Genomic DNA, 23,024 nt, shown 5'->3' on the forward strand with positions numbered 1-23,024 from the left:
TGTGTCCCTGGCTATCTGTAATGATGCCTGGGTGTTGGAGTGTGTCCCTGGCTATCTGTAATGATGTCTGGGTGTTGGAGTGTGTCCCTGGCTATCTGTAATGATGTCTGGGTGTTGGAGTGTGTCCCTGGCTATCTGTAATGATGTCTGGGTGTTGGAGTGTGTCCCTGGCTATCTGTAATGATGTCTGGGTGTTGGAGTGTGTCCCTGGCTATCTATCAATATATTAATCAAATACAAATGGTGCCGTGTTGTTTTATAAGGAAAGTATTCAATCTTTTACTTTTGATACTTAAGGATATTTAAAACCAAATACTTTTACTCAAGTGGTATTTTACTGGGTGACTTTCACTTTTACTTCAGTAACTTTCTATGAAGGTATTTATACTTTTAATCAAGTCTGGTACTTTTTCCTCCACTGGTCATTATTCAAATGACAAAACATGTGATTTAATTATATTTTTGTCAAAATGATCAAGACTAGACTATATCACAAAAACGAATGCCAAAATGAACACTGTGCAAGTTAGGCTTGTTTTAATATTTGTTCTAAGCCAACTTCCCTAAGAAGCTGTCGTACCACTCCCAGTCCCACCCAGTCTTTTGTCATCATGTACGTACATAATCTACTCTGTGAGCTCATGGCTCGGTTTGAAACACGGAACTAGACATGAATGGGTATTGGATAGGGTATGTCGTGATCAGTAAAGCGCAAATGTCTACAGTCACCCAGACATGGACAGGTGACAGCCCTTGGTTAGTTTAGGCGTTGGGAGTGTACTCTGTCCATTTCTTTTTTATAGTCTGCCTGTCGGTTTCTATCGGGACTAATCATGTTGTCTTTCGGGAAAATGCGTAAACGCATCGAGCCGGTGGTTTTATGTGCCCAAATAGCCAGCGCGTTTTTCGACACCGGTTTGCAGATGGTGGTCAAGGAGAGATGCGCCAACATGACCGACGCGCTCTCTCCCACCCCCACCGAAGACAGCCGGCAAAAAGCCATGTCCAACTTCTACATGATATATAATATGCTGGCCAAATTCGTACCGATCCTACCCGCTATTCTTTTAGCCAAGGTAAATCGATACATTGTTTTATTCCTGGATCGTTTTTTTTAATATAGCCTATTGTCGTACTTAAATGGCAACTTTGTGTGTTTCATTAAATATATCTAATACAATTCATTCATTCGTCCATCCAAGGTAGGGGACCTGGGGTACCGGAAGATCCCCATTGTGATCCCTCTGGTGGGTTACCTGGTCTCCAGAGTGGTCCTGCTCCTGGTCATAGTGATGGATCTCCCGATACAGGCTATGTTCGGCGGGGTGGTGGTCCACGGACTCAGCGGCGGGTTCTGCTCCTACTGGGCCGGGGTCATGGCCCTGGTGTCGCTCACCTCCACCGAGGAGGACCGCTCTCTCCACATGATGCATATCGAACTGGTCTACGGAGTAGCCGGTCTCATCGGTAGTCTAGCGTCCGGGCACCTCTTCCAGTTGTACAGTGTGGATTTTAAACAGGGGACTCTGTTAGTGAGCCTGAGTGTTTTCCTCTACTTTTTGTGTCTTATCTACACAACCTTCTTCTTTCTAATGCCAAGTGTCTCGACAAGCTCGCAAGAGCGCAACGAGACCAATGGCTTCTTCAGTGAGCGAAATTCCAGGAATATATTGAACATTCTGCTTCTCTTCGCGAGCGGTATTTTATATGACGTGGCCGTCGGAGGTGGGATGGAGATACTGGTGACCTTTGAGATGAAGGAGCCCCTGAACTGGAGTGCTACACAGGTAAGTTCAAATATATTTTATTTAGGGGTAAAAAACAATATATATATATATATATATATATATATATATATATATATATATATATATATATATATATATATATTACATGATTAGTCCTGATTAAATCAAACAAGATGTGCATTTTGTAGCCTGGTTTTACCAGTCTGTTTGTGCCATCATGCCACTCCTTGCCCTGTCATGCCAAACATGTTTGACAAAGAGTTGGAATGATAGCACAAAACAAAGATCTAGGACAAAAACCTTATTTCAGAGTTGTGACTTGTGAGAATTAACTCTTGCTCTGGTTAAACCAAAACACATCAACAGGTAGGTTACGGTAACGCCGCCGGCTTCGTGGTCTTCCTGACGAGCTTCCTGGGTGTCATGGTAATGTCCAGATGGGTGAGTGACGTCACCCTCATCATCATCGGCATGGTGTCCTTCGCTGCCGGGATCTACTTCATGGCCTTCGTCACTGCAACATACATGTTCTATCTGGGTAAGAGGAAGTTTTATTTACAGTGCCCTTATCAGAGTGTAATTACATGTATTTACAGTAGCCAATTACATGTATTTACAGTGCCCTTATCAGAGTGTAATTACATGTATTTACAGTGCCCTTATCAGAGTGTAATTACATGTATTTACAGTAGCCAATTACATGTATTTACAGTGCCCTTATCAGAGTGTAATTACATGTATTTACAGTAGCCAATTACATGTATTTACAGTGCCCTTATCAGAGTGTAATTACATGTATTTACAGTAGCCAATTACATGTATTTACAGTGCCCTTATCAGAGTGTAATTACATGTATTTACAGTAGCCAATTACATGTATTTACAGTGCCCTTATCAGAGTGTAATTACATGTATTTACAGTGCCCTTATCAGAGTGTAATTACATGTATTTACAGTGCCCTTATCAGTGTAATTACATGTATTTACAGTGCCCTTATCAGAGTGTAATTACATGTATTTACAGTGCCCTTATCAGAGTGTAATTACATGTATTTACAGTGCCCTTATCAGAGTGTAATTACATGTATTTACAGTGCCCTTATCAGAGTGTAATTACATGTATTTACAGTGCCCTTATCAGAGTGTAATTACATGTATTTACAGTAGCCAATTACATGTATTTACAGTAGACAATTACATGTATTTACAGTAGACAATTACATGTATTTACAGTAGCCAATTACATTTAGTACAGTAGCCAATTACATTTAGTACAGTAGCCAATTACATTTAGTACAGTAGACAATTACATTTAGTACAGTAGCCAATTACATTTAGTACAGTAGCCAATTACATTTAGTACAGTAGCCAATTACATTTAGTACAGTAGCCAATTACATGTATTTACAGTAGACAATTACATGTATTTACAGTAGCCAATTACATTTAGTACAGTAGCCAATTACATTTAGTACAGTAGCCAATTACATGTATTTACAGTAGCCAATTACATGTATTTACAGTAGCCAATTACATTTAGTACAGTAGCCAATTACATTTAGTACAGTAGCCAATTACATTTAGTACAGTAGACAATTACATTTAGTACAGTAGCCAATTACATTTAGTACAGTAGCCAATTACATTTAGTACAGTAGCCAATTACATGTATTTACAGTAGACAATTACATGTATTTACAGTAGCCAAATACATTTAGTACAGTAGCCAATTACATTTAGTACAGTAGCCAATTACATGTATTTACAGTAGCCAATTACATGTATTTACAGTAGCCAATTACATTTAGTACAGTAGCCAATTACATGTATTTACAGTAGCCAATTACATGTATTTACAGTAGCCAATTACATGTATTTACAGTAGCCAATTACATGTATTTACAGTAGCCAATTACATTTAGTACAGTAGCCAATTACATTTAGTACAGTAGCCAATTACATGTATTTACAGTAGCCAATTACATTTAGTACAGTAGCCAATTACATTTAGTACAGTAGCCAATTACATGTATTTACAGTAGCCAATTACATTTAGTACAGTAGCCAATTACATTTAGTACAGTAGCCAATTACATTTAGTACAGTAGCCAATTACATGTATTTACAGTAGCCAATTACATTTAGTACAGTAGCCAATTACATTTAGTACAGTAGCCAATTACATTTAGTACAGTAGCCAATTACATTTAGTACAGTAGCCAATTACATGTATTTACAGTAGACAATTACATGTATTTACAGTAGCCAATTACATTTAGTACAGTAGCCAATTACATTTAGTACAGTAGCCAATTACATTTAGTACAGTAGCCAATTACATGTATTTACAGTAGCCAATTACATTTAGTACAGTAGCCAATTACATGTATTTACAGTAGCCAATTACATTTAGTACAGTAGACAATTACATGTATTTACAGTAGCCAATTACATTTAGTACAGTAGCCAATTACATGTATTTACAGTAGCCAATTACATTTAGTACAGTAGCCAATTACATGTATTTACAGTAGCCAATTACATTTAGTACAGTAGCCAATTACATTTAGTACAGTAGCCAACTACATTTAGTACAGTAGCCAATTACATTTAGTACAGTAGCCAACTACATTTAGTACAGTAGCCAACTACATTTAGTACAGTAGCCAATCATTTATGATAGATTTATATGAGAACTGTACTTTGCCCAAGAAAATCTAACTGCTTGGACAAATGCCTGCAGACAGGCAGACAGGCAGACAGGCAGGCAGGCAGGCAGGCAGGCAGGCAGGCAGGCAGGCAGGCAGACAGATAGGTAGACAGACAGAGAGACAGACAGACAGGCAGGCAGACAGGCAGACAGGCAGGCAGGCAGACAGGTAGACAGACAGACAGGCAGGCAGGCAGACAGGTAGACAGACAGACAGGTAGACAGGCAGACAGACAGGCAGGCAGGCAGGCAGGCAGGCAGGCAGGCAGGCAGGCAGACACATCTCCGCCTGCAGTAACTCTGTCATTGAGTTGGAATGAGGAAGGAGACTGGCTAAACTAAATGGAGTTCCAGGCCACCACAACGTAGCATGGTGTGAAGGGAATTTACTGCAGCAGTGTGAAGATAAGACTTGTTTTTAAATAAACAAGATGACGCTGTCTTTTTAAATATACTAAATCAGACATCCTCCTCTATGTTTGAGCTTCTCGTTTCTGACAGGGTTTACAGGTTGTGTAGATCAATGGTGTGGAGGGGGAGGGTAGTGTGTGGAGGGGGGAGGGTAGTGTGTGTGTGTGTGTGTGTGTGTGGGGGGGGGGGGGTAGGGTAGTGTGGTGGAGGGGGGAGGGTAGTGTGTGTGTGAGAGAAGGGGGAGGGTAGTATATGTGTGTGGAGGGTGGAGGTAGGGTAGTATATGTGTGTGGAGGGTGGAGGTAGGGTAGTGTGTGTGTGTGGAGGGTGGAGGTAGGGTAGTGTGTGTGTGTGTGTGTGTGTGTGTGTGTGTGTGTGTGTGTGTGGAGGGGGAGGTAGGGTAGTGTGTGTGTGTGTGTGTGTGTGTGTGTGTGTGGGGGGGGGGGGGGGGGGGTAGTGTGGTGGAGGGGGGAGGGTAGTGTGTGTGTGAGAGAAGGGGGAGGGTAGTATATGTGTGTGGAGGGTGGAGGTAGGGTAGTGTGTGTGTGTGGAGGGTGGAGGTAGGGTAGTGTGTGTGTGTGTGTGTGTGTGTGGAGGGGGAGGTAGGGTAGTGTGTGTGTGTGTGTGTGTGTGTGTGTGTGTGTGTGTGTGTGTGTGTGTGTGTGTGTGTGTGTGTGGAGAGATGGTAGTTACTACAGGGAGAGGTAGTTACTACAGGGAGAGGAAGTTACTACATAGAGGTAGTTACTACAGGGAGAGGTAGTTACTACAGGGAGAGGTAGTTACTACAGGGAGAGGTAGTTACTACAGGGAGAGGTAGTTACTACAGGGAGAGGTAGTTACTACAGGGAGAGGTAGTTACTACAGGGAGAGGTAGTTACTACAGGGAGAGGTAGTTACAACAGGGAGAGGTACCCAGGAGGCTGAATAGACTAGGACACAATAGACCCTAAACATGTTCTGCTGGAATGGTCACCTGATCTTGTCTGTAATTCTTCACCTGAATCGTTTTTGTATTCACACCCTTCCTCACATTTCTGTTTCAGCTCGAGCCCTGACCCTGTTCGCGCTGATTCCCATGCCAACCATCCGGGCTCTGCTGTCTAAACAGGTGAACGGCTCATCGTACGGTAAGTCCTATAGTTCATGTCTGTCTCTCGACCATAACTGCGGGCGTGTGTGTCAAACGTCTCAAAGTTAACGGTGCTGATTTAGGATCCGTTTGACCTTTTTAGATCACAATGAATATGATTACATGGATCTAGACCTGTTTGTGTTTACAATCCAGATCTAGACCTGTTTGTGTTTACAATCCAGATCTAGACCTGTTTGTGTTTACAATCCAGATCTAGACCTGTTTGTGTTTACAATCCAGATCTAGACCTGTTTGTGTTTACAATCCAGATCTAGACCTGTTTGTGTTTACAATCCAGATCTAGACCTGTTTGTGTTTACAATCCAGATCTAGACCTGTTTGTGTTTACAATCCAGATCTAGACCTGTTTGTGTTTACAATCCAGATCTAGACCTGTTTGTGTTTACAATCCAGATCTAGACCTGTTTGTGTTTACAATCCAGATCTAGACCTGTTTGTGTTTACAATCCAGATCTAGACCTGTTTGTGTTTACAATCCAGATCTAGACCTGTTTGTGTTTACAATCCAGATCTAGACCTGTTTGTGTTTACAATCCAGATCTAGACCTGTTTGTGTTTACAATCCAGATCTAGACCTGTTTGTGTTTACAATCCAGATCTAGACCTGTTTGTGTTTACAATCCAGATCTAGACCTGTTTGTGTTTACAATCCAGATCTAGACCCGTGTGTGTTTACAATCCAGATCTAGACCCGTGTGTGTTTACAATCCAGATCTATACCTGTTTGTGTTTACAATCCAGTCCTTGCCACTCCATTCATAATATGCCACACATATTTGGCAAATGACATAGAGGACAAGGAGGCGTCACTACAGACCCTGGTTCGATTCCAAGGTTGTATCACAACCGGCCGTGATTGGGAGTCCCATAGGGCGGCGTACAACTGGCCCAGTGTCGTCCGGGTTTGGCCCGGGGTAGGTCGTCATTGTAAATAACAATTTGTTCTTAACTGACTTTCCTATTTAAATAAAGGTTCAATAAATAAACAAACAAAAGAGACTTCCAAGACCTTTCCATTGATCACATACTGTACGCACCGATGTGTCACTCACATCTGCTATGACACAACGCAGTTGGCTAACCACTGTTTATACTCACTTTCTGGGGCCTGCAACATAGGCTGACGCAAGCCATGAATGACAACGCATTCCCTTACAACACAGGGTGCTAGGGTGCAGCCAGTAGGGTGGATTAGTGTCATGTTAGGGAGAAACCAGTAGGGTAGATTAGTGTCATGTTAGGGGGAAACCAGTAGGGTAGATTAGTGTCACCAGTAGGGTAGATTAGCATCATGTTAGGGAGAAACAAGTAGGGTAGATTAGTGTCATGTTAGGGGGAAACCAGTAAGGTAGATTAGTGTCATGTTAGGGGGAAACCAGTAGGGTAGATTAGTGTCACCAGTAGGGTAGATTAGCATCATGTTAGGGAGAAACCAGTAGGGTAGATTAGTGTCATGTTAGGGAGAAACCAGTAGGGTAGATTAGTGTCATGTTAGGGAGAAAACAGTAGGGTAGATTAGTGTCATGTTACGGGGAAACCAGTAGGGTAGATTAGTGTCACCAGTAGGGTAGATTAGCATCATGTTAGGGAGAAACAAGTAGGGTAGATTAGTGTCATGTTAGGGAGAAACCAGTAGGGTAGATTATTGTCATGTTAGGGAGAAACCAGTAGGGTAGATTAGTGTCACCAGTAGGGTAGATTAGTGTCATGTTAGGGAGAAACCAGTAGGGTAGATTAGTGTCATGTTAGGGAGAAACCAGTAGGGTAGATTAGTGTCATGTTAGGGAGAAACCAGTAGGGTAGATTATTGTCATGTTAGGGAGAAACCAGTAGGGTAGATTAGTGTCATGTTAGGGAGAAACCAGTAGGGTAGATTAGTGTCATGTTAGGGAGAAACCAGTAGGGTAGATTAGTGTCATGTTAGGGAGAAACCAGTAGGCTAGATTATTGTCATATTAGGGAGAAACCAGTAGGGTAGATTATTGTCATGTTAGGGAGAAACCAGTAGGGTAGATTAGTGTCATGTTAGGGGGAAACCAGTAGGTTAGATTAGTGTCACCAGTAGGGTAGATTAGTGTCATGTTAGGGAGAAACCAGTAGGGTAGATTAGTGTCATGTTAGGGGGAAACCAGTAGGGTCGATTAGTGTCACCAGTAGGGTAGATTAGTGTCATGTTAGGGGGAAACCAGTAGGGTAGATTAGTGTCATGTTAGGGGGAAACCAGTAGGGTAGATTAGTGTCATGTTAGGGAGAAACCAGTAGGGTAGATTAGTGTCATGTTAGGGAGAAACAAGTAGGGTAGATTAGTGTCATGTTAGGGGGAAACCAGTAGGGTAGATTAGTGTCATGTTAGGGAGAAACCAGTAGGGTAGATTAGTGTCATGTTAGGGAGAAACCAGTAGGGTAGATTAGTGTCATGTTAGGGAGAAACCAGTAGGGTAGATTAGTGTCATGTTAGGGAGAAACCAGTAGGGTAGATTAGTGTCATGTTAGGGAGAAACAAGTAGGGTAGATTAGTGTCATGTTAGGGAGAAACCAGTAGGGTAGATTAGTGTCATGTTAGGGAGAAACAAGTAGGGTAGATTAGTGTCATGTTAGGGGGAAACCAGTAGGGTAGATTAGCATCATGTTAGGGGGAAACCAGTAGGGTAGATTAGTGTCATGTTAGGGAGAAACCAGTAGGGTAGATTAGTGTCATGTTAGGGAGAAACCAGTAGGGTAGATTAGTGTCACCAGTATGGTAGATTAGTGTCATGTTAGGGAGAAACCAGTAGGGTCGATTAGTGTCATGTTAGGGAGAAACCAGTAGGGTAGATTAGCACCATGTTAGGGAGAAACCAGCAGGGTAGATTAGTGTCACCAGTAGGGTAGATTAGTGTCATGTTAGGGGGAAACCAGTAGGGTCGATTAGTGTCATGTTAGGGAGAAACCAGTAGGGTCGATTAGTGTCATGTTAGGGAGAAACCAGTAGGGTAGATTAGAGTCATGTTAGGGAGAAACCAGTAGGCTAGATTATTGTCATGTTAGGGAGAAACCAGTAGGGTAGATTATTGTCATGTTAGGGAGAAACCAGTAGGGTGGATTAGTGTCATGTTAGGGAGAAACCAGTAGGGTAGATTAGTGTCATGTTAGGGAGAAACCAGTAGGGTAGATTAGTGTCATGTTAGGGAGAAACCAGTAAGGTAGATTAGTGTCATGTTAGGGGGAAACCAGTAAGGTAGATTAGTGTCATGTTAGGGGGAAAACAGTAGGGTAGATTAGTGTCATGTTAGGGAGAAACCACTAGGGTAGATTAGTGTCATGTTAGGGAGAAACCAGTAGGGTAGATTGTCATGTTAGGGAGAAACCAGTAGGGTAGATTAGTGTCATGTTAGGGAGAAACCAGTAGGGTAGATTAGTGTCATGTTAGGGAGAAACCAGTAGGGTAGATTAGTGTCACCAGTAGGGTAGATTAGTGTCACCAGTAGGGTAGATTAGTGTCACCAGTAGGGTAGATTAGTGTCATGTTAGGGAGAAACCAGTAGGGTAGATTAGTGTCACCAGTAGGGTAGATTAGTGTCATGTTAGGGAGAAACCAGTAGGGTAGATTAGTGTCATGTTAGGGAGAAACCAGTAGGGTTGATTAGCACCATGTTAGGGAGAAACCAGTAGGGTAGATTAGTGTCACCAGTAGGGTAGATTAGTGTCACCAGTAGGGTAGATTAGTGTCACCAGTAGGGTAGATTAGTGTCATGTTAGAGAGAAACCAGTAGGGTATATTAGTGTCACCAGTAGGGTAGATTAGTGTCACCAGTAGGGTAGATTAGTGTCACCAGTAGGGTAGATTAGTGTCACCAGTAGGGTAGATTAGTGTCACCAGTAGGGTAGATTAGTGTCACCAGTAGGGTAGATTAGTGTCACCAGTAGGGTAGATTAGTGTCACCAGTAGGGTAGATTAGTGTCACCAGTAGGGTAGATTAGTGTCACCAGTAGGGTAGATTAGTGTCACCAGTAGGGTAGATTAGTGTCACCAGCAGGGTAGATTAGTGTCACCAGTAGGGTAGATTAGTGTCACCAGTAGGGTAGATTAGTGTCATGTTAGACCACTACGTCTACCACACTACATTTTAGTTCTGGTTTAACAGAGATTAGTTCCCAATATAGTCCACTACTAAGCCTTTCCTATCTGTAGGGGTTAAGGTGCCATTTGGGGCTCACCCCTGTTTTCTGACGAGGGGAATAACAATAACAACGCTGTCGTTAGTATGTGGTTGAACCAGACCAGGCACGCCGGCGATCCTCTTCCCTGTTCTGCTGGTACTAACAATAACAACGCTGTCGTTAGTATGTGGTTGAACCAGACCAGGCACGCCGGTGATCCTCTTCCCTGTTCTGCTGGTACTAACAATAACAACGCTGTCGTTAGTATGTGGTTGAACCAGACCAGGCACGCCGGCGATCCTCTTCCCTGTTCTGCTGGTACTAACAATAACGACGCTGTCGTTAGTATGTGGTTGAACCAGACCAGGCACGCCGGTGATCCTCTTCCTGCTGTTACGAGGTTAAAAAGGGGGAAGTTACAACTGGCATGCGGACACGTCAAGCTATCGAACGCCACCGACATGAAGAGATGTGTTTTCCTGCTGACGCCATCTTTAGCCAGTCGTCTTCCACTGACTTGACTAGCTTGTTCATCCAGTTCTGGTTTAATTATAACACACCATCCCAAATGGAACCCTATTCCCTATGTAGTGCACTACTTTAGACCAGAGCCCTATGGAACCCTATATAGTGCACTACTGTAGACCAGAGCCCTATGGAACCCTATTCCCTATATATAGTGCACTACTTTAGACCAGAGCCCTATGGAACCCTATATAGTGCACTACTTTAGACCAGAACCCTATGGAACCCTATTCCCTATATAGTGCACTACTTTTGACCAGAGCCCTACGGAACCCTATTCCCTATATAGTGCACTACTTTAGACCAGAACCCTATAGAACCCTATTCCCTATATAGTGCACTACTTTTGACCAGAGCCATATGGGTTAAGTTTACACCATAGGGAATAGGGTGCCATTTGAGATGGATACTGCCTGTAATTATAAACCTCTCCATGATATTTATACAGACAGAATGGCTTTCTGTTTGTTAAGAATTGAATAGACTTGGAAACGAGAGAAAATAGCCTTTTACCCATTGACATAAGCCCTGCACCAAGCTGCTCCCTTCTCAGACCAACAGTAGTACCTCCCAGATCGTTGCACTCTTTGATACAAGTACCAAACTTGGTACACTAATACCAGATCCCTTTAAGGAACATTGATACGATTGGAGGCAGTCTGGGAAGCCTGTCAGTCAACCAGGGCATTTGAATAGATTTCCTGTCAGAATAAAATAGGGTGAAATATTTCCAAACGACTTTGTAACGTCATCTACCCAACTAAATCAACCCCACCAATAATACAGACAACACTTCTGATCAAAAAATACCAAAAGACCTCCATGGAGGTCATATTGAGGTCTTTGTGATAGTGCCACCAAATTTCACAGTCAGGGCATGTCTAAAGAAGTATTGTTGATGGGCAGACTGCACATTAGGTTGGAGCGGGCAGACTACACATTAGGTTAGCAGACTACACATTAGGTTAGCAGACTACACATTAGGTTAGCAGACTACACATTAGGTTGGAGCGGGCAGACTATACATTAGGTTAGCAGACTACACATTAGGTTAGAGCAGGCAGACTACACATTAGGTTAGCAGACTACACATTAGGTTAGCAGACTACACATTAGGTTAGAGCAGGCAGACTACACATTAGGTTAGCAGACTACACATTAGGTTAGCAGACTACACATTAGGTTGGAGCGGGCAGACTACACATTAGGTTAGCAGACTACACATTAGGTTAGAGCAGACAGACTACACATTAGGTTAGCAGACTACACATTAGGTTAGCAGACTACACATTAGGTTAGAACAGGCAGACTACACATTAGGTTAGCAGACTACACATTAGGCTAGCAGACTACACATTAGGTTGGAGCGGGCAGACTATACATTAGGTTAGCAGACTACACATTAGGTTAGCAGACTACACATTAGGTTGGAGCGGGCAGACTATACATTAGGTTAGCAGACTACACATTAGCTTGGAGCGGGCAGACTACACATTAGGTTAGCAGACTACACATTAGGTTAGCAGACTACACATTAGGTTAGCAGACTACACATTAGGTTGGAGCGGGCAGACTATACATTAGGTTAGCAGACTACACATTAGGTTAGCAGACTACACATTAGGTTGGAGCGGGCAGACTATACATTAGGTTAGCAGACTACACATTAGGTTGGAGCGGGCAGACTACACATTAGGTTAGCAGACTACACATTAGGTTAGCAGACTACACATTAGGTTGGAGCGGGCAGACTACACATTAGGTTGGAGCAAGCAGACTACACATTAGGTTGGAGCGGGCAGACTACACATTAGGTTGGAGCGGGCAGACTACACATTAGGTTGGAGCAAGCAGACTACACATTAGGTTGGAGCGGGCAGACTACACATTAGGTTAGCAGACTACACATTAGGTTAGCAGACTACACATTAGGTTGGAGCGGGCAGACTACACATTAGGTTGGAGCAAGCAGACTACACATTAGGTTGGAGCGGGCAGATTACACATTAGGTTGGAGCAAGCAGACTACACATTAGGTTAGCAGACTACACATTAGGTTAGCAGACTACACATTAGGTTGGAGCAAGCAGACTACACATTAGGTTAGCAGACTACACATTAGGTTAGCAGACTACACATTAGGTTGGAGCAAGCAGACTACACATTAGGTTAGCAGACTACACATTAGGTTAGCAGACTACACATTAGGGTAGCAGACTACACATTAGGTTAGCAGACTACACATTAGGTTGGAGCAAGCAGACTACACATTAGGTTAGCAGACTACACATTAGGTTGGAGCGGGCAGACTATACATTAGGTTAGCAGACTACACATTAGGTTGGAGCGGGCAGACTACACATTAGGTTAGCAGACTACACATTAGGTTGGAGCGGGCAGACTATACATTAGGTTAGCAGACTACACATTAGGTTGGAGCGGGCAGACTACACATTAGGTTAGCAGACTACACATTAGGTTAGCAGACTACACATTAGGTTGGAGCGGGCAGACTACACATTAGGTTGGAGCAAGCAGACTACACATTAGGTTGGAGCGGGCAGACTACACATTAGGTTGGAGCGGGCAGACTACACATTAGGTTGGAGCAAGCAGACTACACATTAGGTTGGAGCGGGCAGACTACACATTAGGTTAGCAGACTACACATTAGGTTAGCAGACTACACATTAGGTTGGAGCGGGCAGACTACACATTAGGTTGGAGCAAGCAGACTACACATTAGGTTGGAGCGGGCAGACTACACATTAGGTTGGAGCGGGCAGACTACACATTAGGTTGGAGCAAGCAGACTACACATTAGGTTGGAGCGGGCAGACTACACATTAGGTTGGAGCAAGCAGACTACACATTAGGTTAGCAGACTACACATTAGGTTAGCAGACTACACATTAGGTTGGAGCAAGCAGACTACACATTAGGTTAGCAGACTACACATTAGGTTAGCAGACTACACATTAGGGTAGCAGACTACACATTAGGTTAGCAGACTACACATTAGGTTGGAGCAAGCAGACTACACATTAGGTTAGCAGACTACACATTAGGTTGGAGCAAGCAGACTACACATTAGGTTAGCAGACTACACATTAGGTTAGCAGACTACACATTAGGTTAGCAGACTACACATTAGGTTAGCAGACTACACATTAGGTTGGAGCAGGCAGACTACACATTAGGTTGGAGCAAGCAGACTACACATTAGGTTGGAGCAGGCAGACTACACATTAGGTTAGCAGACTACACATTAGGTTAGCAGACTACACATTAGGTTGGCAGACTACACATTAGGTTAGCAGACTACACATTAGGTTAGCAGACTACACATTAGGTTAGAGCGGGCAGATTACACATTAGGTTAGCAGACAATACATTAGGTTAGTAGACTACACATTAGGTTAGAGCAGGCAGACTACACATTAGGTTGGAGCAGGCAGACTACACATTAGGTTAGCAGACTACACATTAGGTTAGCAGACTACACATTAGGTTAGAACAGGCAAAATACACATTAGGTTAGCAGACTACACATTAGGTTAGAGCAGGCAGACTACACATTAGGCTAGCAGACTACACATTAGGTTAGCAGACTATACATTAGGTTAGCAGATTACACATTAGGTTAGCAGACTACACATTAGGTTAGCAGACTACACATTAGGTTAGCAGACTACACATTAGGTTAGCAGACTACACATTAAGTTGGAGCGGGCAGACTACACATTAGGTTAGCAGACTACATATTAGGTTAGCAGACTACACATTAGATTAGCAGACTACACATTAGGTTAGCAGACTACACATTAGGGTAGCAGACTACACATTAGATTAGCAGACTACACATTAGGTTAGCAGACTACACATTAGGTTAGCAGACTACACATTAGGTTAGAGCGAGCAGACTACACATTAGGTTAGAGCAGGCAGACTACACATTAGGTTAACAGACTACACATTAGGTTAGCAGACTACACATTAGGTTAGCAGACTACACATTAGGTTAGCAGACTACACATTAGGTTGGAGCGGGCAGATTACACATTAGGTTAGCAGACTACACATTAGGTTAGCAGACTACACATTAGTTTTGCAGACTACACATTAGGTTAGCAGACTACACATTAGGTTAGAGCAGGCAGACTACACATTAGGTTAGCAGATTACACATTAGGTTAGCAGACTACACATTAGGTTAGCAGACTACACATTAGGTTAGCAGACTACACATTAGGTTAGCAGACTACACATTAGGGTAGAAGACTACACATTAGGTTAGCAGACTACACATTAGGTTAGCAGACTACACATTAGGTTAGAGCAGGCAGACTACACATTAGGTTAGCAGACTACACATTAGGTTAGCAGACTACACATTAGACTTCAATCTTGGTTTCATCTGAGCCTCTAATTGCGGCAAAGTTGGTTCCTGTCTTGGTCACATTCGCGCTGTTGAACCCCCCCCCCCCAAAAAAATGTGTTTGATAATAGCGCCAGGCGACTGCTGCATGGTGTAGCCGGCAAAACGCAGAAGCAGTGAACATGACCTTAGATCACACGAAGGCAACAGTCAAACAATTTGTATCCCATAATGCAACACATTTTGAAAGGCGGTGACATTTGTGCTTCACAGGGATCACCCTCATCTCACTGCAGCTGTCCTTTAAGATTGCCAGCCTGGCCTACACTCCCATCTACACCAAGGTGTACCAGGCTACGCTGGACTGGTTCCCCGGGTTCGTCTTCACCCTGTCCAGCATTATCACCGTCCTGGCCACCATACTTGTCAGGTATGTCATGACATCATCAGTCCTGGCCACCATACCTGTCAGGTACGATATGACATCATCAGTCCCGGCCACCATACCTGTCAGGTACGATATGACATCATCAGTCCTGGCCACCATACCTGTCAGGTACGATATGACATCATCAGTCCCGGCCACCATACCTGTCAGGTACGATATGACATCATCAGTCCTGGCCACCATACCTGTCAGGTACGATATGACATCATCAGTCCTGGCCACCATACCTGTCAGGTACGATATGACATCATCAGTCCTGGCCACCATACCAGTCAGGTAAGATGTGACATCATCAGTCCTAGCCACCATACCTGTCAGGTAAGATGTGACATCATCACCATGACATCATCAGTCCTGGCCACCATACCAGTCAGGTACGATATGACATCATCAGTCCTGGCCACCATACCGGTCAGATAAGATGTGACATCATCAGTCCTAGCCACCATACCTGTCAGGTAAGATGTGACATCATCAGTCCTGGCCACCATATCTGTCAGGTAAGATGTGACATCATCAGTCCTAGCCACCATACCTGTCAGGTAAGATATGACATCATCAGTCCTAGCCACCATACCTGTCAGGTAAGATGTGACATCATCAGTCCTAGCCACCGTTTTTTACCCTGAGTTTCCACTTGCCTTGAACTCACTGGAAGTGGGAGAGTTCCCAGCTGTTTTGAACATGGCACCAGTACGGGGTTACAAAGAACATTTCCAATACTTGTTACACGGGAAGGAATAATGACAGAAATAAGGACCCTGTCGTGTAAAAGCGTCACCACATTTCCTTTGTACGATGTTTCTCTCCTCCAGCGTGGTGGGTTGCAGATCTGGCCGGGCTGACGGTTACGAGAGGATCCTGGGGAACTGACGGCGGCGACGATGTGATTGTGACGGTTTTGAGATTGAGCCACGTTAATGTCCTTGGTACCGCCATCACAGGCCCTCCTCGCCGTCTCCGTGACACTGGAGCCGACGTCCGCAGCACTTACCATGAATGCAATCGCTGCAAAAACGTATTGTTGGTAGTCACACAACGCGTCTCTTGAATGAATCCCAAGGCCTGAGCCCAAACAACATGTCCAACACAGGGCTGATACAGGGCACTATTGAAAACACTGACATTCTCTAGAGCCCTCAAATTCTGGACCTCCAAGCCAGTTCGATGTTCCCGTCACTGTGAAAGAACTCCGGTTAAACAGAGCTGAATTAACTTGAAATACTTCACTGTCACTTTTTAATAAATCATTGTTTTGCATTCAAACTATTGTGTTCTTCATTGTGTATCAAAAGCATTTGAATGAACAGATTAAATAATTTTCTTTATTGGTCCAATATCTGAAATCATTTGAGGTAAAAGATATTTGCATCAAAACATCATCCATATACAGGCTATTATTTAAATATGTTGTTCCAACATCAAAATGTACATATTATGATTCCAGAGTAAACAATGCACACTCAAAAAGGACAGTAGAGAGAGAGAGACAACAGGAGGACAGTAGAGAGGGAGAAGAACAGGAGGACAGTAGAGAGAGAGAACAACAGGAGGACAGTAGAGAGAGGGAGAACAACAGGAGGATAGTAGAGAGAGGGAACAACAGGAGGACAGTAGAGAGAGAGAGAACAACAGGAGGACAGTAGAGAGGGAGAAGAACAGGAGGACAGTAGAGAGGGAGAACAACAGGAGGACAGTAGAGAGAGGGAACAACAGGAGGACAGTAGAGAGAGAGAACAACAGGAGGACAGTAGAGAGAGGGAGAACAACAGGAGGATAGTAGAGAGGGAGAAGAACAGGAGGACAGTAGATAGAGAGAGAACAACAGGAGGATAGTAGAGAGGGAGAACAACAGGAGGACAGTAGAGAGAGAGAACAACAGGAGGACAGTAGAGAGAGGGAGAACAACAGGAGGATAGTAGAGAGAGGGAGAACAACAGGAGGATAGTAGAGAGGGAGAAGAACAGGAGGACAGTAGAGAGAGAGAGAACAACAGGAGGATAGTAGAGAGGGAGAACAACAGGAGGACAGTAGAGAGAGAGAGAACAACAGGAGGACAGTAGAGAGAGGGAGAACAACAGGAGGATAGTAGAGAGAGGGAACAACAGGAGGACAGTAGAGAGAGAACAACAGGAGGACATTAGAGAGAGAGAGAACAACAGGAGGACAGTAGAGAGAGAGAACAACAGGAGGAGAGTAGAGAGGGAGAACAACAGGAGGACAGTAGAGAGGGAGAACAACAGGAGGACAGTAGAGAGGGAGAACAACAGGAGGATAGTAGAGAGAGGGAACAACAGGAGGACAGTAGAGAGAGAGAACAACAGGAGGACAGTAGAGAGAGGGAGAACAACAGGAGGATAGTAGAGAGGGAGAACAACAGGAGGACAGTAGAGAGAGAGAACAACAGGAGGACAGTAGAGAGAGAGAACAACAGGAGGACAGTAGAGAGAGGGAGAACAACAGGAGGATAGTAGAGAGGGAGAAGAACAGGAGGACAGTAGAGAGAGAGAGAACAACAGGAGGATAGTAGAGAGGGAGAACAACAGGAGGACAGTAGAGAGAGAGAACAACAGGAGGACAGTAGAGAGAGAGAACAACAGGAGGACAGTAGAGAGAGGGAGAACAACAGGAGGATAGTAGAGAGGGAGAAGAACAGGAGGACAGTAGAGAGAGAGAGAACAACAGGAGGATAGTAGAGAGGGAGAACAACAGGAGGACAGTAGAGAGAGAGAGAACAACAGGAGGACAGTAGAGAGAGGGAACAACAGCGGGACAGTAGAGAGAGAACAACAGGAGGACAGTAGAGAGAGAACAACAGGAGGACAGTAGAGAGAGAGAACAACAGGAGGACAGTAGAGAGAGAGAACAACAGGAGGACAGTAGAGAGAGAGAACAACAGGAGGACAGTAGAGAGGGAGAACAACAGGAGGACAGTAGAGAGAGAGAACAACAGGAGGACAGTAGAGAGGGAGAACAACAGGAGGACAGTAGAGAGGGAGAACAACAGGAGGACAGTAGAGAGGGAGAACAACAGGAGGACAGTAGAGAGGGAGAACAACAGGAGGACAGTAGAGAGAGAGAGAACAACAGGAGGACAGTAGAGAGAGAGAACAGGACAGTAGAGCGAGAGAGAACAGGACAGTAGAGAGAGAGAGAACAACAGGACAGTAGAGAGAGAACAGGAGGACAGTAGAGAGAGAGAGAACAACAGGACAGTAGAGAGAGAACAACAGAAGGACAGTAGAGAGAGAGAGAGCAACAGGAGGACAGTAGCGAGAGGGAGAACAACAGGAGGACAGTAGAGAGAGAGCAACAGGAGGACAGTAGAGAGAGAGAACAACAGGAGGACAGTAGAGGGAGAGAGAGAACAACAGGAGGACAGTAGAGAGGGAGAACAACAGGAGGACAGTAGCGAGAGGGAGAACAACAGGAGGACAGTAGAGAGAGAACAACAGGAGGACAGTAGAGAGAGAGAGAACAACAGGAGGACAGTAGAGAGAGAGAGAACAACTAGGAAGCCCACATAATCATAGGGCGTCATTGGATCTGATTGTGGGTAAAGCCACAACACAGCCACACCAGATCTGACCCACTCTAAAACAGTAGGACCCAATCAGGGATACCTGGGGGTACTTAGCCTATCCACATGGGGTGCTTGACAATAGTCATGAGACCATAGACAAAACTCTGTCCAGCTGCTTGAAGAAGAGAAAACCATCTATTCTGAAAGGACAGGTTGAAGGACTGGTCGGTTGACTAGTTCAGAGACAGGTTGAAGGACTGGTCGGTTGACTAGTTCAGAGACAGGTTGAAGGACTGGTCGGTTGACTAGTTCAGACAGGTTGAAGGACTGGTCGGTTGACTAGTTCAGACAGGTTGAAGGACTGGTCGGTTGACTAGTTCAGACAGGTTGAAGGACTGGTCGGTTGACTAGTTCAGAGACAGGTTGAAGGACTGGTCGGTTGACTAGTTCAGAGACAGGTTGAAGGACTGGTCGGTTGACTAGTTCAGAGACAGGTTGAAGGACTGGTCGGTTGACTAGTTCAGAGACAGGTTGAAGGACTAGTCGGTTGACTAGTTCAGAGACAGGTTGAAGGACTGGTCAGTTGACTAGTTCAGAGACAGGTTGAAGGACTGGTCGGTTGACTAGTTCAGAGACAGGTTGAAGGACTGGTCGGTTGACTAATTCAGAGACAGGTTGAAGGACTGGTCGGTTGACTAGTTCAGAGACAGGTTGAAGGACTGGTCGGTTGACTAGTTCAGAGTAAACCAACAGGGGTGTATTCATTAGTGCACACCGTAGCTAAACGTTTTTCAATAGAAAACTGTTTGCAATGAAAACGAGAGCATCTTACTGGGCAAATTCAGGTCGGTCCCTCCTCATTTGGTCTTGTTTGCTTCTGTTTGGTTCCGAGATAATTGTTCCCTCTTTCCAGGTAGGGGGTTTCATCAAGCTGGTACAGACCCACCTATGAACCCTGGTCTAAAGTAGTGCACTATATAGGGAATAGGGTTCCATAGGGCTCTGGTCTAAAGTAGTGTACTATATATAGGGAATAGGGTTCTATAGGGCTCTGGTCTAACGTAGTGCACTATATAGGGAATAGGGTTCCATAGGGCTCTGGTCTAAAGTAGTGTACTATATATAGGGAATAGGGTTCCATAGGGCTCTGGTCTAAAGTAGTGTACTATATAGGGAATAGGGTTCTATAGGGCTCTGGTCTAAAGTAGTGCACTATATATAGGGAATAGGGTTCCATAGGGCTCTGGTCTAAAGTAGTGCACTATATAGGGAATAGGGTTCTATAGGGCTCTGGTCAAAAGTAGTGCACTATATAGGGAATAGGGTTCTATAGGGCTCTGGTCTAACGTAGTGCACTATATAGGGAATAGGGTTCCATAGGGCTCTGGTCTAACGTAGTGCACTACATAGGGAATAGGGTTCTATAGGGCTCTGGTCAAAAGTAGTGCACTATATAGGGAATAGGGTTCTATAGGGCTCTGGTCTAACGTAGTGCACTATATAGGGAATAGGGTTCCATAGGGCTCTGGTCTAACGTAGTGCACTACATAGGGAATAGGGTTCCATAGGGCTCTGGTCTAACGTAGTGCACTACATAGGGAATAGGGTTCCATAGGGCTCTGGTCTAACGTAGTGCACTACATAGGGAATAGGGTTCCATAGGGCTCTGGTCTAACGTAGTGCACTACATAGGGAATAGGGTTCCATAGGGCTCTGGTCTAACGTAGTGCACTACATAGGGAATAGGGTTCCATAGGGCTCTGGTCTAAAGTAGTGCACTATATATAGGGAATAGGGTTCCATAGGGACACAGACAGAGAGCAGGAAGGTTTATATCTGGTGTCTCCAAAGCAACATGATGAAGATGAAGACGATGAAACAAATATTTGAATTCTTTATTCCAACTGGTTTCAGAACATAAACACATGAGAATAGTTCCTTCCTGCTGAAGGGTCCTGAACAATCAATGAGGGAGGAAGTACAGTTTCACCATGGTAACCACATTATACAGAGAATCCCAATGTGTAACAGTGCATCCCAAATAGAACCCTATTCCCTATGTAGTGCAGTACTTTAGACCAGAGTCCTATGGAACCCTATTCCCTATATAGTGCACTACTTTAGACCAGAGCCCTATAGAACCCTATTCCCTATATAGTGCACTACTTTAGGCCAGAGCCCTATGGAACCCTATTCCCTATATAGTGCACTACTTTAGACCAGAGCCCTATAGAACCCTATTCCCTATATAGTGCACTACTTTAGACCAGAGCCCTATGGAACCCTATTCCCTATATAGTGCACTACCTTTGACTTTGCCCACTACTCAGAGATGTCAACACCCACACTGTGTTACATAAGTAAGTGGGGAAGGGAGGGAGGGAGCCCAACACTAGTTGGCACTACATAGTATGCATCCCAAATGGGACCCTAATCCCTATATTGTGCTCTATTTTTTTAAAACAAAAGTAGTGCACTATACAGGAAATAGGGTGCCATTTGCTCCCGAGTGGCGCTGCGGTCTAAGGCGCTGCATCTCAGTGCAAGAGGTGTCACTACAGTCCCTGGTTCGAATCCAGGGACTGTGATTGGGAGTCCCATTGGGCGGCGCACACTTCCGGGTTTGGCCCCGGTAGAACGTCATTGTAAATAAGAATGTGTTCTTAACTGACTTGCCTAGTTAAATAAAAAGGTAAAAAAAAAAATAAACAACTAATTTGGGACACAGATATGGATTCCACCAGTTAAACTACAACCTCATCCCCAGACTATTTGGCACAGGAGGAAGTGTCTGGGCACAGGAGGAAGTGTCTGGGCACAGGAGGAAGTGTCTGGGAACAGGAGGAAGTGTCTGGGAACAGGAGGAAGTCTCTGGGCACAGGAGGGAGTGTCTGGGCACAGGAGGGAGTGTCTGGGCACAGGAGGAAGTGTCTGGGCACAGGAGGGAGTGTCTGGGCACAGGAGGGAGTGTCTGGGCACAGGAGGAAGTGGCTGGGCACAGGAGGAAGTGTCTGGGCACAGGAGGAAGTGTCGGGGCACAGGAGGAAGTGTCGGGCACAGGAGGAAGTGTCTGGGCACAGGAGGAAGTGTCTGGGCACAGGAGGAAGTGTCTGGGAACAGGAGGAAGTGTCTGGGAACAGGAGGAAGTGTCTGGGAACAGGAGGAAGTGTCTGGGAACAGGAGGAAGTGTCTGGTGATAGGAGGAAGTGTCTGGTGTGTGTGATCTTGACAACCCAGAACCAAATCTTGTATGATCTCACGGTTCATGTTTCTTTGTAACGAGAGACTAGGTGTGTATTCATTAGCGCACAGAAAACATTTTGCAATGAAAGAAAAACGTTTCTTATTGGATAAGTCAAGGTTATTCTCTCCCCATTTCAGCCTGCTTGCTATACCAGTGAACACGCCCTGGTGTGCAAGACCATCAACCAGGAGAAGTCAGACGGTATGTCTAACAGTAAGGCAGGTTCCTCTATATGTTTGGCCAGAGGATTGCTGCTCTGCTCCGGAGGACAGCTGGATCGGTTAGTGCTCTTCAACAATCTGTAAACAGACAGAAACACAATGATGTTGCTGCTTCACTCATCAGAGGCTTTAGGCTACATCGAAGACCATCAGAGACCATTAGAGACCATCGAAGACCATCAGAGACCATTAGAGACCATCGAAGACCATCAGATACCATTAGAGGCTTTAGGCTACATCGAAGACCATCAGAGACCATTAGAGACCATTAGAGACCATCAGAGACCATTAGAGGCTTTAGGCTACATCGAAGACCATCAGAGACCATTAGAGACCATTAGAGACCATCAGAGACCATTAGAGGCTTTAGGCTACATCGAAGACCATCAGAGACCATTAGAGACCATTAGAGACCATCAGAGACCATTAGAGACCATCAGAGACTTTAGGCTACATCGAAGACCATCAGAGGCTTTAGGCTACATCGAAGACCATCAGAGACCATTAGAGACCATCAGAG

The 23,024-nt window shown here is 44.5% G+C and overlaps 1 protein-coding gene across 1 annotated transcript; it reads left to right on the forward strand.

Annotated features, from left to right (window-relative positions):
• Positions 1–643: 643 nt before the first annotated feature.
• LOC110536865 (thymic stromal cotransporter homolog) lies at positions 644–16,782 on the forward strand. The gene is made up of 6 exons (XM_036936739.1): positions 644–1,076; positions 1,203–1,787; positions 2,115–2,286; positions 5,916–5,999; positions 15,342–15,498; positions 16,332–16,782. Exons 1-6 carry the CDS (start codon positions 834–836, stop codon positions 16,387–16,389), a joined length of 1,299 nt encoding a protein of 432 aa, XP_036792634.1. The 5' UTR covers positions 644–833; the 3' UTR covers positions 16,390–16,782.
• The last annotated feature ends 6,242 nt before the right edge of the window (positions 16,783–23,024 follow it).

The sequence above is a fragment of the Oncorhynchus mykiss genome, chromosome 12, assembly GCF_013265735.2.
Source record: "Oncorhynchus mykiss isolate Arlee chromosome 12, USDA_OmykA_1.1, whole genome shotgun sequence".
Taxonomy (NCBI): Eukaryota; Metazoa; Chordata; class Actinopteri; order Salmoniformes; family Salmonidae; genus Oncorhynchus; species Oncorhynchus mykiss.